Source organism: Pteropus medius, unplaced genomic scaffold, assembly GCF_902729225.1.
Source record: "Pteropus medius unplaced genomic scaffold, Ma_sr-lr_union100, whole genome shotgun sequence".
Classification (NCBI taxonomy): domain Eukaryota; kingdom Metazoa; phylum Chordata; class Mammalia; order Chiroptera; family Pteropodidae; genus Pteropus; species Pteropus medius.
Window position 1 is genome coordinate 1657961 of NW_024356333.1, and position 17903 is coordinate 1675863.

Genomic DNA, 17903 nt, shown 5'->3' on the forward strand with positions numbered 1-17903 from the left:
GCCGGGCTGGCCTTCATCCTCTTGAATTCTTTCGCTTCTGGAACATTCCTACGTTGACGAGGTTGTTTGTGCGCCTAGAGCTCTGACCTCCACTGACTCAACTTGCCCAGACTATTTGCGCAAATGCCATGACTTCAGGTGGACGCCTGCTTTTCTCCTGGGAATCTTGACTGCAGGAGTCGTGCAGGCAGAGAGGGTGCCTGTGTGACCGACCCGCAATAAGGACCCTGGGCTCTGAGACTTAAACAGGGCTTCTCCGGGCAGAAACACTGCCCACGTGTCACCAAGTGACACCTCATCGGTGGGAGAATATAGGAAGCCTGCGCCTGGACCATTCCAGTGTCCACCTGGCGTCTCATTTCTCATGGGCAGTGCTGCGTATCCTTTTGCTATAATAAAACTTGCCCCCGAGTATGGCCGTGTGGTGGCTCCTGTGGGTCCTCCTGCTGGAGCCCTGAGTGTGGGTGCTCGAGACTGAAGCAGCTGACGCTGGTTTCAAGACCGAGCTCTCTGAACTCATGTTCCTGCTTCTGCTAGGGCCTGTTCGGGTTAGCCATGAATTTAAACATCCACGATTCACATTTTATCCAGCGGTTTTTGGTATTTTTTTCCATGGGACAATTATTCCGGGGTTTATGTGGCATCGTGTTGTTGGATGGCCTAGCTTTAGAAAAAAAATTTATTTTTCCCGACGCGATCGCATCTTGGTGTGATGTCATCTTCTTGATAGTTCCACACGTCAAAAAAAAAAAAAATTTTTTTTTTAAATCCAATTCTCCAAGTGTCAAGCCTTTGCCTTTTCCATCTGAATTGTCAGGAGTGAGGCCGAAATGCAGCTTCCCTCATCCTTCGCTCCGGGCCGGCGGACCTGCCGTCCCAGGACCAGCCTCTAAGAGTCTGTTTTCGGCGCGTCCGGACCCAGAGAGGGGAGGCTGGGGGTGGGAGCAGCCTGTGGGTCTGCTGTGGAAGGACTAAGTGAGAAGCTGGAAGCAGAATTGTTTGTCACCGTCTCTCTCAGGAGGGGCCGTGACCCAGTCCAGGAGGAGCTGCAGGCGTGAGCACCCCGCACCCCGGGAGAGGCATGGGGAGAGGAGCTCGAGCTCACTCCCAGCGGTTTGTTTTGGCCTCTTTTCTAAGGGAGGAGGAGGCGGGGCAGCCAGCGGGGGGAGAGAAAGCACAGATTCTCTCCTGCGGGGCAGCTGAGTTCTGGAGTCACCAGATCCAAGACCAGCCTCATGGATCCTGGTGCAGAGCCCCCAGGTCCCACCACAGTGTGGGCTTCCCTGGCTTCTTGGGGTCTTCGGCCTGGGGCCGTGGGGTCAAGGACAAGGGCTCTCTGGGCTGCACCACCTTGGAGTAGAAAAACAAGAACGTGCCCTTTGGGACTGACTGTCATGGGCCCTCTTCTGCAAACCATCCACTGTCCCTTCCTGCCTCCTCTGACAGCCTGCCCTCAGCTTGCCACCCCGAACACACGGGCTCACCTCCATGGGTCGGTCAGAGGCTTTTCCAATAGTACAGACACAGGGGGACCAGAGATGTCAGAAACAGCGGAACCCAGACACTCAGCGTCATGGCCCGGGGAGAGGAGCAAAGCCGTAAGCACCGGAGTGACGTGGCTGTCTGTGCTCTGTCCCCAGCCTCCTCACTGCACAGAACCCCCAGAAACCCTTCCCATCCGGCCTCAGTATCCTCGTCTGAATGGCGACAGGCTCGGGCGATGACGTGGGGCTGCTGGCCACCCCGCGGCTCGAGAAGGTCCGGGGAGAGCGTGCGGCAGCCCCTATGCCGCGCTGCGCACACTCGCCCTGTGGCTCTGCTTATCGATGCTTCAGTGTTTACCGTTACTTCCCACTGGTCTGTAACACGGTTTCTGCTTCTGCTTGTTCAGTGCCACCATCTGTGGTGACGGTTGTCTAGCTCGGTGCGGAACAGAGGACCGTCTCCCTGGTGCCCATCCCCTTCGTTCTGCCTGCCTGCCACTTGCCGCCACCCCCTCCCTGGCCCACCCACCGTCAGCATGTCTATTTTCAAGAGGCACAGGTGCAGCCTGCTGAGTTCTTCTGGACGCGGGGTGCTGTGGGGCTCCCTGGGCCCTCAGGATGGGGTGCTATCTCAGAAGTTCTCCGTGAAGTAATAGCTCTGGAAATGATAAGCCCCGATGCTGATGGCCGCAGTGGCTGTGAAGAAAGCTGCCAGGGTGAGCAGGGCCTTCAGCAGGGCCTGGGGAGGACAGGGGACAGAGCGACCTGGATGACTCAGTCTCTCCTGCATCCCGGCCCCAGGCAGAAAGCGTGCACGCCAGTGGAGCAGGCCTGCAGTGGAGAGAGTCCTGGACCGGCCTCCGGCTTCAGGGCCTGCAGTCCACCCCTGCCCTTCCCCGAACTCACCCAGCAGATGCCACCCCCTTGGTCACGAATGAAGGCAGCGACTCCAGCCAGCACTCCTGGGGAGAGACCGAACCAGGAACAGAGCTGGCTCAGGAAGCGCAAGCCCCTCCTGCGTTTCCCTCGGCGACCCTCGCAGGTTTGGCCGCCCAGCTCCCGGCTGGTCCTCCCGCGGGATACCCCGTAGCTCGGCTGTTTTGAGCTGAGCTTTGTTGTCCGTGGTAAGGTAACAGGGAGGATGTCGAGGCCTGGATCGGACTCCCGAGGCCGCAGGACCCTCTGTTTTAGTGACATCGAAAAGTGCTGCGGCCAAGCCAGGTTGAGCCCTCTCTCCCGTCTCCAAAACCTTCCTTTCAAAGCCACACCAGGAGCTTTATGAAAATTCCAGAAGGGCAGGGTGAAGGTGTAGGTTGTGGAGACCCTACCGTTCGGGACAGATCTCCCAGCTGCCTCAGGCGGGCACTGGGCCCGCAGGCCTCTGCCCCTGGGCTCCCGGAGCCCGAGGGCTGGCACGTCCTGGTGGCCGGATGCATCCGAGTCCTGTCTGGCTGTCCTGCAACTGATCTGAGTGTTTTTGCCAGTGGGTGGGTGCGGACGATTCCTTTGGCCTCTCAATAAATGCGAGTGTTTCCTGTTATCCGGTGAGTGAGGCCAATGGGCTTTCGGTCCCCAGGACCTGCCCAGCAAGCTCCCTTTGCGGGCTGCACACACCTATCAGCTGACAGTGACACCCATCGGCCCCCCACTGTGTGCAGAGGGCAGCGGGAAACGACTAAGAGGCGACCCTTCCTTGTCGAGTCAACACTCGGCAGCGCGTTCGGCCTCCCTCATCTCCGTGCAAACGTCTGGAGGTGGCCGGGTCCTCGACCCTCAGCTGCCGTTAAAGATGGGAGAGATGGCTGGCCTGGTGGGAGACGCCCTGGGCAGGAAACGGGAGAGCTGACAGACACTGCCTTCCGCTCGGCCATTTCTCAGCTATGGAAGTAGGGGATCGGCCTAGATAACTTAGGGCCTTTTGGTCACTAACGTCCTACAGTCCCTTGTTGATGGTGTGGTTGTCCCCTCCGACAGGAGGCCCACTTGCCCCTTCTCCATCCTGTCCACCGTCCGCCCACCCCGCTCGCCACAACCCCTGTCCAGTTGGGAGCCCCCAGGACACGCAGATGTGGAGGGAGTCGGAGGACAGGGCGTAGGCGAGTGCTCCCAGCAGCCCCAGCGCCATCTGCACCCGCAAGGCCAAGAGTCTGAGAACCCGGCTCCCAGGTCCCTGCCCGGGGGGGACCCTCTGCCCCCACATCTCGGGGTGGCTTTTATGCCAGATATGAACTGTTAGAACCTCATAAAGGAGAAAGAGGGAAAGAGAGATGTGGGGAGGAGAGAGAGAGGGAAAGGAGGGGGACCCAGCCATGCTGGCTCTGGCGGAGGGGAGGGGATGGACTCAGGACGCCATCTGCTGCGACTTCCCGCGCTCACCTCCTTAGCCCATGGTCTGCCCTACTGACAGCTTTGCATGGGGAAGGCCAGTGAGTGAGGAAGAAGGCAGGTCACAGGACGACTGGGTGCCCAGGAAGAGGAGACGGCTGACTCTGCATCCTCCTCAGGGTGCGGCTGGCTGAGACCATTGGCAGCAGGAGAGGGTGTCGCTCCTCTCCTGGTATGGAAGCCTGGGTACCACTCTGGTGGCCCTACTCACCCAGGAGGCCACTGCCATCTGCTGCCCCGAGTCTGGGAGGTGGCACCGGGGACAGGGAGCCACAGCAGGGAGTGCCTAGTCAGCAGGAGCTGGGCCAGAGCAGACTCCAGGTGGATGTGCACGTCAATGTGGGCGGGCTGGGGGGGTCCCAGAGACCCCTCACTACCGTCCGCTGTGCCCAGGCCCATGGGCATCCGTCTGGAGGAAAAGTTGGCAGGTTTTCACAGATTTCATTGGAGCTGAGGACTGGCAGAGGCCCCGGGCCACAGAGCAGCATCTCTGGCCCTCTCGAGGGGCAAGGGGTGTCGTGTCAGGGCGCCCGCCTCTGCAGAGCCCTTGGGACTTCCTGTCATCCTCCTCCCACGGACTCAGGCTCTGGACCAAGCCATGCCTGCATCGCCCCCCTGTCCATCCTCAGCTTCCAGCCGGCTGGCACCATTGTGGCCCCACTGAGGCTCTTCCTGCGGCCTCTTTCCCTCCAGGGCCCTCAGGTGACCGGTCAGAACCTGTCCCGCTGCGCTGTCGCTGCCGCAGCCGCAGCAGCTGCTTCCCAGCTGGACCCGGGGACACGCCTCTGCCCTGGCGGTCGCTCAGCCCTGCGCTGCCTGGTCAGTGCCCCCTCCCCGGGAGAAGGGTCTCTGGGAAAGGGGCTGCTGGGAGGAGCTGAGCTGGAGCCAAGAACCAGGCAGAAGGAAGAGAAAGTTGGAAGAGCGCCAGGAAGGGGGTGGCGGGCTGCAGCATGCAACTTCTCAGCATCCAGCTGGACCAAGGGGCCCCTCTGGGGCTTCTCCGCCACCCGCCCGCGGATCACCGGGCTCTGCGCGCCGGGGGCGGGGTGAGCAGGGGCGAGGATCTGCCTGTGCCACTGGTGGGTGCACCCCACACAATGGTAGTGTGCCGTTCTCAATTGGATGAATGTGTGCATGTGAGTGTGTGTGCATGGCCAGTGTATGTAATGTGTAGCCCAGGTGTGTATGTGGCTCCGCTTCTCTGATCAGCGGTCATCGACCCAAGACCAAAAGACCTCAGAAGGCCCCTTCCCTTCCAGCTATTTCTAGGAGATTTGTGAACTGCAGGTCAGATCCTCCCTCCCACCCCTTCCTCCTTCTGCTCGTCTCCCCCACACCCACCAGCAGGTCCTCAGCTCCAGGTCCTGCCTCTGCCTCTGCCTCTGCCTGTCGCTGTCCGCGAGAGCTCCCAGGAGACAGCAGGTGAGCAGAGCCCTCACAGCCCGGCAGCCTCACTGCAGGACCCATCGACCTCCCTCTTTCTCCCCCAGACCAGTCCCCAAAGTCCCCCTCCGGTCTCACATGATGCCATGCTCCCCCCATTCCTGGTTCCCATAGGACTTTCTGGGGAGGGAGGGACGTGCCAGTTAGACAATGTGACCCTAGAGAAACGGCTGGGGAGGGAAGAGGGACATGCACCTGGCCATGTCGGCCTGGCTGTCCCTCTCCCTCGCCGGTGCCTCGCGCCTTTTTTACAGGTGCAGGGGCTGAGGCTCAGGTGGTTCGGTGATGAGCGGTCCTTTGAGAGTGAGGCCTGAAGGCGGAGGGTCCAGAATGGAGAGGGGACACATGGTCCTGTCAGCCCAGCCCCAGGGGCAGTGAGAGGGACGGGGCAGAGAAGCGAGTCCAGGACAGCAGGGGAGAGCCCCACAGCCCGGCGTCGGGGTGGAGGAAACTTCCCAGGGCTGGCCCGACTCAGAGGAAGAGCAGGGGGCTGGACTGATGTGGGAGCTGGAGTAGGGTGTGATCCCCACGGGCCTCAGAGAAAGCTGGAGCCCAAGGCACACTCAGGGCTGCAACACATGCTGCTCTTGGGCCCCAAGGGGAGATGCGGCCGGAATCTGGGCTGGACTTCCTCGCGCGTGTGGGCGAACAAGTCTGAGCCTCCTCGTGCGTCTGCAGAATTGTTAAGCACCTGTCTGTCCTTTACACCGTAAGGGAGGCCAGGTAAGCGAAAGAGTGGAATTGTTCTCAAAAGTACATAGAATACAAATGAGAAGACTTTTAGAGTTACTGTTACTGCTGCTGTCAGTAGAACTGTTAGTAATGATATTATGATTGAATAACAGTGATACTCAAGGACGATGCCCATGAGAGTGACCTGTAGAGGATTTCTTTTGGAATTAGGCAAGTTGATTCTCATGTGCATATGGAGAAGTAATCTAGCAAAAAAGGCCACGAGGAAAAAAAAAATAACATGGGAGGGGCGTGTCATGAAACAGCTCAACTGAATGCTAAACTTCGTATGGATCAGCACTTAGATGTGAAAACTCGAGAGCCTAAAACCCCTTAGGAGAAAGCACAGAATTATTTTATAATCGTGAAATAGGAAAGTCGTTTTTAAGTATGATATAAAACCCAGAGTTTATTTTTCAAAAGATGGAAAATTTTGATTGCATAATGATACAAGTGAAATCAAAAAAGAAATCAGGGATTGGAAAGAAAGATTTGGAACTCATGTCACAGACGGTAATTTTTTTGAAGACACGAAGAACTATTAAGACCCAAACGAAACAAAATGAATCGAGGAGGAGGCCAGATATGCGTGGAGCACTCACAAAAGAAGAAACAAATGGCTCGCACACACATGAAAAGAGACCAGCCTCGCTCATCATAGAACTATGGATGGAAACTATACCGAAATCGTCACAGGAAGCAGATCTGTGGTCGCCTGTGGCCAGGAGCGGGGGTTTCCTCGGGAGGGGACATTTGGGAACTTTTTTGCAACGTAGAAATGTTCTATATCTTGATCGTAGTTGTGGTTGCACAAATGTACAAATGTGTCAAAATCGTTGAGTTATACCTTTAAGGGGGGGGCATTTTATTGCATAAAATCGATTAGAATCTACAGTGGAATGTGTTTTTCCCGATACACATTTGAAAAAAATGCGAAAGTTTACTGACACCCTCGGCTGGCCATGGGCACGGGGCAGTGGACACTCTCCAACCTCGCTCCTGCATGGGGTTAGCTTGTAGGATATATGCGACACTGATAACATTAGCTTCTTTCTAGAAAGCAATGAGGGGGCTGGGAGAGGAAGGTGGGAGTGTTTTAAAGGTGTCCATTTTCACATCTTTTGAAAGTTTTAACCATCGGAAACGATTATGTGCAAATACACAGGTGGCCCTTGAACAGTGGGGATCGATGGCGGTCAAAAACCCACACGTAACTTTTGACTCCCCCAGAACTTAACTACTAAGAGCCTACTGTCGACCGGAGGCCTTGCCGATGACGCAGGCAATTGGTTAACACAGATTTTGTACGTTATGTGTATTATAGGCCGAATTCTTACCATATAGTAAGCTAGAGAAGAGAAACTATTATTAAGGAAAACTTAAGGAAGAGAGATTATGCTTACGGCGTTTATTGAAAAAAATCGGCATGTAGGTGGACGCGCACGGTTCAAACCCGTGCTGTTCAGGGATCAACTCTGTATGTGAAGTCGCTGAAGGTAATAATTCAGATTCCTTTTTTGGGGGGTCCAACCTGAGACTCAGACAAACCGTATCAGACCATTTTGGCGATTAGACCAGAGGCGATTGGGGTTTGCATCCGCGGTCAGGGTCTCGGTGACTTTGACACCTACATCAGGAGAACCCTTGGGATCTTGACAAGGAGACTGTTTTTTTTCCTATATTCCTTGTGGCTTTACTGACTTCCAGACCTCACTCCTGTACATCTTCTCCCCAGTGAGCAAGATGACCCAAAGCACGGTGACCGTGAAGGGAGTCGACATGGCCTCTGCACAGTCCCCGGCCACCCACGTCTACATCCACATCCACCAGGAGTCAGCTCTGGCACAGCTGAAGGGGCTCTGTGCTGGCCTTCGGAATGCAGGGCCCCCCAAGGCCAGCATGCCCTACGGACGGCTGGCACTAGGGGTAAGCGTGGGCTGGAGAGGCGGCTGAGCGAGGGGACACGGAGGACTCACGGTTGAGTCCTCGCGAGAGCTCAGTATTTCTATCCCGTCTCGTTTGGGAATGGAAGGTTTTGGAAGTTTCCCCACAGAGTTGCGTGGGAAGGAGTGATGGACCTCTTCTGTGATGCAGTGAGTCCCTTCCCAGCCAGAGGCGGGGCTGGGTGGGAGATCCTGGAGGCGATTAATTTGGTTTCATCAAACTCCTGTAGACTGAGGGCCAGCAGATGAGGCCATGGGGTAGGCGCTGCGAGAACACTTCAGAAAGCATCCCTGGACTGTCCCCAGACGGTGCTCAGCATCTTCCAGAAGGGACCAGGCAACTGTCTAGAACTAAAGGTAGATCAGGTGACGTCCTTGGGAGGCGGGACAGCATCCCGTGGGAGGTGACATCTTGGATGGAGAAAAGGTGGGTCTAGACCCACAGGGGAAGACAAGGAACTGCAGGTGAAGAGAGTGGCAGGACCAGAGAAGCCAGCGTGTGCAAGGCAGGTTCTGGCAGGGTCAAGAGGATGTGACTCGTGGCTGGTTGGACTGAGAAACGCAGACCAGGGCCACGTTGCTGAGAGCCCCGAGTGACAGGATGACGCATCTGTCCTGAATCAGGACGATGAGCAGGAACCTGGGCTTCAGGCTGCCTCTCAGCCAGGAGCTGTCCAGGTGAGAAGTACGGAGGGTCTGCACCTCTGTGGTCCCAGAGGAAATGATGAAGATCCAGATCCTGTGTGTGGGGGGTGTTCCCCATGACCGAGGAGGGAATAGGCTTGGGGTACGAGGTAGGGGAGGAGTCCGAGGACATGCCGAGGCTTGGCGTGTGGGCGGCCGGGTGATGGAGCCCTGGAAGGCGGAAGAGACGGAGGCCAGAAGTATGGATGGGGCGTGGGACTTGAATGTGACGAATCTGAGACGCTGCAAGGGCATGCAGGTGGTGGCGTCCCAGATGCTGTGAGAGGTGGATTCTCCGGAGAGCGGGCACCGAGTCGGGGGTAGCTGTGCACCATGTTTGTTGGGGTGCACAGCTAACTCCTTGAAGAAGCCAATCCCTGGGGGCCGTCAGCCAGCCACACTCCTCTCTTGCCGGGGGTCTTCGCGGCCCACCCTGCACAGGAAGATGAAATTCCCAAAGGGAACCGTCAGCCGGGGTGACGGAGTGCGCTGTTCGGGAGAAAGCAATGCCAGATAAAAGCCTGGCATGTCAGTGGGATCGGGGAGAACAAGACATGCGGCTTCAGAGACGTTAAAGAGACAGAACCTTCCAGAATCAGAGTGGCAGAGAGGTCAAGGCAGAGAGGAAAGGGAGAGGCCCCTGGCTGGGGGCGGGGCGGCTACTCCTGGGCCTGTGGGCTCCTGGGAAGGGGTCTGACTTTTCGCCCTGTCTGCAGGTGACGCAGATATTGCTGGGTGCTGTGAGCTGTGCCCTTGGGGTGTTCCTGTACTTCGGGCCCTGGACCGAGCTGCGTGGCATGGGCTGTGCCTTCTGGGTGGGGTCCGTGGTGAGTAAGGGAGGCGCCGTGAGCTCGGCGGGAGGCAAGTGGTTATGGGCCAGGAGCGAATGAGTTCCTTTGGGTCCGGGTCAGGGATCTGGGGAAGAGACCAGAGACCCGGCGTCCGAATGCCCTCTGCCTTCGGGCCTTCGAGGACAAGCCCCAAACCCTGTCAGTCACCGCGTCCAGATTGGGAAGGGGGCCTGCGATACAGGGTCTCATCCATATGCTAGGTCTCCTTGCCTGACCTCAGCATTGTGCCTCCAGTGGGCTCTTCGGAGAACTGTTGGGGGAAGGGTGATGGAGGTCATCTCAGGAGAGTGTATGGGAGGCCTTCTGGTACCTTCTCTTCTCAGGCTATCGCAGCAGGAGCTGGGGCCGTCGCCCATGAGAAGCGCCGAGGCACCCTTTCAGTGAGTCTGGGGCATCCGCTGTCCCCACCTTGTCCTCTGTCCCCTCCCGGGTCACAGGTTTCCTGTTCCCCCTTCTGTCTTCTCCCCTCGGGGGTCCCTGTATCTCGAGCTCTTTCCTGAAGGGGTGCGGGGGAGTGTCTCCTGGGCCAGGAAGCTGGGGAAGAGGAGACAGGTTTGAAGCCAGGACCCCACGGCTCTGCCATCCGCAGAGGGAGTCTGTATCCCGAACCCCTCTCTCCTAGGGCTGGGTGTCAGGCCTGCTCACCCTGGCTGGCATTGCCACGGCCGTGGCTGCCCTCGTCTTCTGTGGGAATGACATAGGGTGGCGGTATGACTTCATCGACATCGGCCTCGTGTGCGATCGCTCAGCCCCTGCCACGACCTCTGAGTACGGCTGGACGCACGGATGGCGGCAACGCAGCGATTATGGAGACTCGAAGTGGCTGGAGACCGAGTGCAGGGAGTACATGGAAATGCTGACGGTGAGGACGCAGACGCCGTGGCCCCGGGGCCGTCACCGCCCGCAGCCCCGACGGGATGGGCCCTGGGGGCCCGGGGCAGAGGCCGTTTGCACCTCATCCCAGGTCTTCGGTTCCGGAGGTTTTAACTTAAGCTGGAGACATTCCGAGCCCCTCGCGGGAGGAAGATTCTCCGAAGCCCAGTAGAGAGGGGCACAGAGGGGACGTGTGAGAGCAGGTGTCACGGGCCACCGCCCGTCTGTACCGGGGCGAGGGTGCGGAGCACACCGCTCTCACGTGTGCCGCTTAAACCGACAGTCTCGTATCACTCCTTCCATTCCGTAGGCCGGTTGGGCTCAGACGGGCGATCGTCACTCGCTGTCTCACGAAGCTGCAGTCAGGTGTCAGTCGTGGGGCGAAGTCTTCCGAGGGCTGGACTGGGCCGGATATATCCAAGACGACACGGCTGGCGGTTGCCGGCGGCTCTCGGCTGGGAACCCAGCTGGGACGGTCAGGCCTAGAGCCTACAGTGGCTTCTCCACGTGGCTCGTGCTTCTCGTGACACGGCAACTGGGTCGCAGCACAGAGCGTCCCACCGCCAGCACCTCGAGAGAGAGGAATGGCAGCCGCCAGCCCAGCGAAGGGCGACTTCGTAATTAGCATGATGTCGCTTCCCCAGTGCAGTACCGATCAGAGCAGTCGCAGGTCCTCCCAGATGACACGGGGTGGAGAAACAGAGCCCCCTCTTCACAGCGGGTGGTCAGGTCACATTGCCGACGAGCGAACGGGGGAGCTGTGGCTGCCCACGGAGCTGGGAAATGCAGCCTGCTCTGGTGGGAATTAGCTGGACTGAGTCCGATCCCGTGTGAATGTGTGTGTGTGAGTGTGTGTTTATGTGGTGAGCGTATGTGTGTGAGAGAGGGTGCTGTATTTTATCATGAGTGTGTATGTGAGGGGTGTGGAAGATGTGTGCGTGAGTGTGTGAGTGATGGCTGGTGCTGAGGTGTTCAGTAAATGGATGTATTGGTAGAAAGTTTGAGGAGTATGTATGTGTTAATTATTGAAGCGTGTGTGAAACATGTGTAGTGAAACATCGTAGGAATTATTGTGTGAGTGAGTGTGGAGTGTATGTGTTTTAGAGAGTGAGTGTCACTTTATTATGGAGTGTATGATGATGTGCACTATGCAGTGTGTTTACATAAAGTGCCTTGCATCATGTGTGCTCGCTGATAGCCAGAGGTAATGGAGGGCACTTTAAAAGGAGTGTGCGTGGTATGCTATTGTGTGTGAAAGCGTCGATGGGTGGAGAGGATGTCTTTAAACACGCTGGAAGACAATGACATAAAGCTGGTATGAGGATGGAGGGGCAGACTCTGACCTCCTCTTTCAGCTCCAGAACCTGTCCCAGAACTTATTCCCAGATCCATCCTCCTTCTCTGTGACCCATCTACCCTAACACTGTATCGTGTTTCAAAGTCCTTAGCCACTAGGGCTGTTCAAGCCTGGCCCTTACAGCTTCCAGCCCCAGGTGAGCTGAGCTGTCAGGGAGGCGCTGGGACCATGAGAAGGGGAGGAATGGGGCCTGGGAGCCTGCCTGGGTCCCTCCCAGGGCTGGGCCTGCCTCCATGGCAACCTCCCAGGGCCCAGGCTCTGCCTTCCAGCTGGTCTCACCTGTCCTCAAGTCTGGGACCTGTCCTCCACTGCCCTTTCGTTCCCATCCTGGCCCCCTCTTCTGCCCCTAGTGCCTTCCTCCTTCCTTTTTTTTCCTTCCCATGCTGCAGATTTCAAGCTCAGGAAAGCCAACTCTGCCCCATCCCCCAGCCCCAGAATGAGTTTCCCATTAGAATGGTTTCCTCCTAGAATTGGTTTTTCCCCTGCCATTTTCAGGCTGAAGACGAGTTGGAGAAGAAGCTACTGGGGGAGAATTCGGCGCCTCCCTCCCCCTGCAAGGAGAAGACCAAGGCTACCGTCGTGGTGTGAGCAGCCGAGGACCCCACCTGGATGCCCGCACGTCCCCCCAGAGCGGCGAGGACCTGCGGAGAGGAGAGTGACGCTCCCAGGGCCCCTCACTGCCCTGCCCCTCACGCTCGCCTCTCCTTCGGCCACCGTCCAGCTCATCCTCACCTGCTGTCCCCCGCTGTGTCCTCAGTTCAATGAACAAGTATCGTCTCGCTTCCCCCCAATGCTGATTAAACAGAAACAACCGCACAAAATAATTTGAAACGTCAAGGATGTGGTCTCCCTTTGTTTACACACATGGCGTGCCGTAAAAGGCCTGTGGTGTGTCAATTCATGTGGCATTAAAGGAGAGCTGACTTACGACAGAGAAACAAGATCCCAGTAAGACGAAATCTAATTACGCTCTGCTCTCTACTCCACGTGGCAAAAGCTCTTTTTTACGATTCCCTTCCATTCAATGTAAAGAGAAAATGACTCTCGTATGCCTAGAATCTTTTTGCTTACAGAGATTGTCTTTAGAGTCTGTGCCCTTGACCTGAAGATTTACAGAACGATGTGAATGAAGCACGGAGCAGGATCCTTCCCTCCTCCTTCCCTCTTTCCCTTCCTTTCGTGTGGTGCTGGTTCTTCCTCCACAACCCCCCCCCACCCCATCATTATTCTTCACTTTCTGATCAATTTGGTTTTTTTACTTTTTTTCATTTCCTTTACACATATAAATATATAGATGCGAGTAGTTCGCAGAATGAGAAAGCAGGTCCCGGTCTGTAGAATTAAGAAGGGATTCTGGCTTTTTCCCGATTTCAGCCTAGCAAGCCGCCTTGTACCTCCGCTGGGATTTTGAAATCTCCGCGAGGTGGGTTTTGTTCCTTAGGAGGCCTAACAGCAGCGGGAGTGGGGAGCTGCCGTGGAATCACATTGCTAGGCCAGACGTTATGAGCAAGGCCGGGAGCCCCTGCAAGTGGTCAGGGGCTTCGGTGGACTATGTGGTATGCGTGGGTCTGGTGGGTCACTAAGTACTGTCGTGTAGGGTACAGGCTCACTAAAAGAGCGAACGTGTGGGCAAAATTGGTCTTAAAGCAGACGAGCTCAGCGCCCCCACATTTACCCGCTGCCCAATACTGCCTCCAGCGCTTTAGAGGGGAGAGGGCGGCATTGAACAGTCTTAGCAGAGACCGAATGGCCTGACACAGAAAACGTTTGCCATCCCCTGGTAGAGGGACTGCGGTGGAGAGAGTGGAACTTGCCAGAACTGCGAGCTCTCTGCTCCACCCTAGAATCCGCACGGGTGATCTGTGTCGCCTGCTGAGAACCGCGGGCGGGCATGGACCATCGTGACATCTGGGTGACATCTGGGTGGCTTGCCGGGCAGAATTCAGACATGGAACAAGGCCCCTTGAATTGAATCTTTGTTTCAGTTCTTTTTATGAACTCGTTAACCTTGGAGTTTTTTTTAAAAAAAGCATTCCCTCGATAAGGAGCGTAAGCGGGGTGAGGGGTAGGAGAGGCCGTCACCACTTTCTTCCTTCGAGATTAGAAATTAATGCGACTCATTTCTGCGCTTCGGTGTTTCCAGTTGGTTCTTTCGGCCCTTTTATGGCCAGATCAGAGAGAAATTCTTTTCATTTTTCATCGTGGTAAATAAAGATGAACTTGGCACCCCTTCTCTTTTTTTTTTTTTTGGCATAAATGACCTCTAAATGTCAGTCTGGCAACTTTTAAACCCCCAGAATTCTGGGGAGGAAGGTCTCCTCCTCTCCCCATTTCCCTGATTCTAGCCTCCCCTGCCTCCTTTCCTCCCCTGCGCAAAGTCCTTTCGAGTCTCTGAATCTTTGCTTTTCTTATTTGTAGGACATCGGAGGTCCCAACCCCGTCCCCTGGCTTTTGTTTAGTTAGAAAACCCAGCGCCTAGTTGTCTGTTCGCGCAACTCGGTCTAGGCAGCAAAGCTGTGTATATACACATGGAACTGGCTTCTGGACCCTCACGCGGGGTCCAGTAAATCACCCCAAACCTACATGCACGTGTAATGTATTCACAGAAGAGATGGAGTATAAACGGGAAATGGCTCTATGATTTTTCTTTCCTCGCCACTGCTTTCCGCTGCGTTTCGTCGCCGCCCCGTCTCCCGGTTGGATGCTGGGTCCGGTACCATCAGAACCACGTTCCAGATCCCACAACCTGGTCATTAAAACGGCCTCGGGTTCGGGGTCCCAGACCCAGCCCTGTCCCTTCGGAACACCGCAGGCGTCAGAGCTTGGCAGGCCCTCTCGGAGCCGGGCAGGCTGCTGGGATTTGGGGGTGGGGTCTGTGGGGTGCGAGGGGTCGCGGAGGGGTGGGGGGCCGCGGGGAAGGCACGGTCTGTGTTGGGCACGTGACCCCTCCCTCCCTTCCCTCTGCTCCGCCCTCCCCCTTCCTGAGGACCCGCTGCAGGAAGCCGCGGAGGTTTGGGGGCGCCTGCGCTTTCTGGGCTCAGCCGGGATCCGTGGCTTTCGGTGATGCGAGTGCTTTTTTTTTCCCTTAATCTGGGAGACACCTGGGAATAGCCCAGCCCCTCTGCTCGTCAGACGTCTGGATCAATCAGGAAAACTCCCTGGAAAAAAGTACATCCGATGGGAGAACCCCGAAACGGCGAGAGGGCGGGGCTTTCCCGCGGCGGGGAGTCAATCATCGGCTCTTGCCCCAGCCTGAGGTCCCAAGACGTGCTCACGCAGAAAATTTGCATCTGGGTTTTAGGAAAAAGTATCAACTTCGTTTAAAAAAAAAAAAAAAAATTTCCTCCGGAAGTAGGAAGGAGACGTTTCTAGCTGGTTTTCAGCGAGGGTGCTGCTGTAACTTTGCATTTACTGGCTTATTTTCCTCTCCAAATTCCCACCCCAACTCAGAGGGTTTGTTTTCGTGTGTGTGTGTGTGTGTGTGTGTGTGTGTGTGTGACTTCCCTTGAAAAAGCATGTGAAATTTAAACGAATTTTAAAGATAATCAATGTCTTCATCCTCTCTGAAAAATACAGCGCCTTTAGAATGCTCCTCGTTATCTGTTCTTGTCTTGGATTTTAGTTCTTTCTTGATTGATTTTTATCCCCACAAATGAGATATTTAAAATTTTCATGTAGTTAACGTTGGTTTAGGTTCAGTGATGTTTTTATTAAAACATTGGGGTGGGGAACATGTTTTCGGAGGACCAGCGGGGCCATTGTCAGTCTGCAGTCTCACAAGCAGGTGGCCACGGCCTTCATTTGCCCCCTTTCTAGGGATGGCCCCGGCTTTCCATTTGGGGACCGACTTTTCCCTCATCGTCTCGCTAAGTGCCCGTGGTGGGGCTTTCTCCTCAGTTCCGGGGATAAAGCGTGGGGCCCAAACTTAGATCGAGCAGCGGATCATCTTCCCCAAACCCAGCGTGATTATTTTAGGAGTGGGCACATGGCCCAAGCCGGGCACATCAGAGTAAATCTTAGGGTCACCAGACAAGACTCTGCTTACTTTTTCCACTGAACTTGAACCTCTAAGGGTATAAAGCTGGAACTGGAGTAAACAGATCGCCCCCGCCAGAGGTCCTCCTGCAGCCATCAAGGACCACCCAGGAGCCTGCCACTGAGGGCCACCTGCCTCGCAGGTCGGAGCTGAGAGTGAGAAAAACATCACTCCCGATGATGATATTGCTTGAGGCCTGAGTTCAGCAGTGCCTGAAGCCAGATGGACTCTTCACCTTTTGCTTAAGCCACTTACTTGCAGATAAGAGTTCTAATTAAAAGGCTGAGGGACTGGGACGCAGTAACTGGCCTTTGAGTCGGTTGTCCAGGAAACTCCAGGTCCCAGTTCCCGGCGTGCTGGCCTCAGAGCGTCCCCAGCTGCGTGCCATTTCTGGGAGTGAACCCAGGCCTACCTGCTTGATGGCTTTTATGTGGTGGGATGGACGATGCTGATGCCGGGGGAGGATCACATGTGCACTGATGTGACTTCACACCCTATCGCCACCCTTCCCCTAGCTCACCGCTCCCTTATGAGCGAATCTGGGTTCCAAAAACATAGGTGCGGTGTAACAGATTGTATGTATTCTTTGCAACGTATGCAAATATACAATGCACATATGTAAACATACGTATATTTATTTATACACACATAGGATAGTTTTGGAAGGAGACACCCAAACCTGCAACTTTGACGGCATCGAGGGAGGGGACCTGAGCATCTAGGAGATGGGGTACAAGGGAGACTTTTCATTGTATACCCATTCGTACGTTTTGAGTATTCCCTGATCGAGAAAGTGATTTAAATTAAATTATTAAAAGACTTTTACAAAATTGAGGAAAGACCTCCCCAAATCCTTTCCATCCTCTCAAAGCCAGAGCCTATTTGGCGTTATCCCTAAACCTGTTGGCTTTTATCACTTTACTTTTATAAAGCAAGACAGCACGATGACATCCCAGGACCCCTGGAATGACCCAGCATGCACAGAGAACCCAAGGCAGTCAGACCAGAGCCTGTGGAGTGTCCTTCTCTAAAAAACGATTGAGCATCCTCCCTGGAGAGCTGAGGTGTCAGGTAGGGCCATGACATGCAGAGCAAAGACTCCTTTTTTGGGATTGAGAGCACCTGCCTGACAGACAAGTGTCCGTAATCAGTCTGTCTGGTAGGGAGGAGACCCCCGACCATGCAGACTGCCTCCTCCTTCATTTGTGAGAATGAACGAAAGGCCAGAGGTGACCAGGTACACCAGGAGAGTAAGGCTAACTGAGCTCATAGAAAAACAGGCTCTGGGAGAAGCAGAAGGAAAATTAAGGACATCCAAATATCACCGTTGGGGATGCGAAGACCGTAGTACATGGCATCTGTCAGCGGTAAGAACGCGTCATACACAGGGACAGTCAGAAGACAAGAGTTACTTAGAGATCGCACCTATCGTTCCTGAAGTTAACCATGTCCAGAGAAAATCTAGAAAATAAAAGAATGACAAAGAGAAAGAGACATGAAATATGAGGACAAGGGCCGGAGGGGACGACCCCTGTGGCGACAGTTCTGCTAGCAAGACGTCCCCTGACGGGGCCCCTGAGCGAGGATGAGGGAGGGAAAAATCAAGAAAAAGAAAGCGGCACGGAGTTAAGGAAAGACTGGAATTTGCCGAGCGAAGCGGCCCGCTTAGTGGCAAGTGCGAGAAAGAGGGAAAAATAGACTCTCGTACACTTAGATCCAGCTCCATGAAACGTCAGAGCACCAAGGAGAGGGAGAAGCTTCCAAAACATAAATGACGATAACGCCTGGGGAGGTGACAGAGGTCTAGGCATCAGACTGGCCCTGGGCCCAGCATAAGCGGGAGGACAACTCGAACGACATCTTCAGAATTTCGAAAGAATGATTTTGGACGGGGGTTTTTTAATGCAGTCCATGCAGCTATTGAGGGAAGGGGCAAGTGGGAAAATTTTTTTTCACACCATCAGAAATTTAGAAAGTTTCCCTCCCACGCACCGTTTTTTTTTTTTTGTTTGTTTGTTTTTTTGTTTTTTGGCGATAGCTATTTGAAGGTTTATGCGGTTTGTGCCGGCAAAAGTAGGGAGAAAACCAAGCAAAGGAGAGATGGGATCTCCCGGT

At 55.3% G+C, this 17903-nt stretch overlaps 1 protein-coding gene across 1 annotated transcript; it reads left to right on the forward strand.

Annotated features, from left to right (window-relative positions):
- Window positions 1–5182: 5182 nt before the first annotated feature.
- TMEM176B (transmembrane protein 176B) lies at window positions 5183–12589 on the forward strand. Its single transcript, XM_039861295.1, has 8 exons — window positions 5183–5291; window positions 7780–7970; window positions 9388–9498; window positions 9846–9902; window positions 10145–10564; window positions 10706–10870; window positions 11844–11888; window positions 12248–12589. Exons 2-8 carry the CDS (start codon window positions 7788–7790, stop codon window positions 12338–12340), a joined length of 1074 nt encoding a protein of 357 aa, XP_039717229.1. The 5' UTR covers window positions 5183–5291; window positions 7780–7787; the 3' UTR covers window positions 12341–12589.
- The last annotated feature ends 5314 nt before the right edge of the window (window positions 12590–17903 follow it).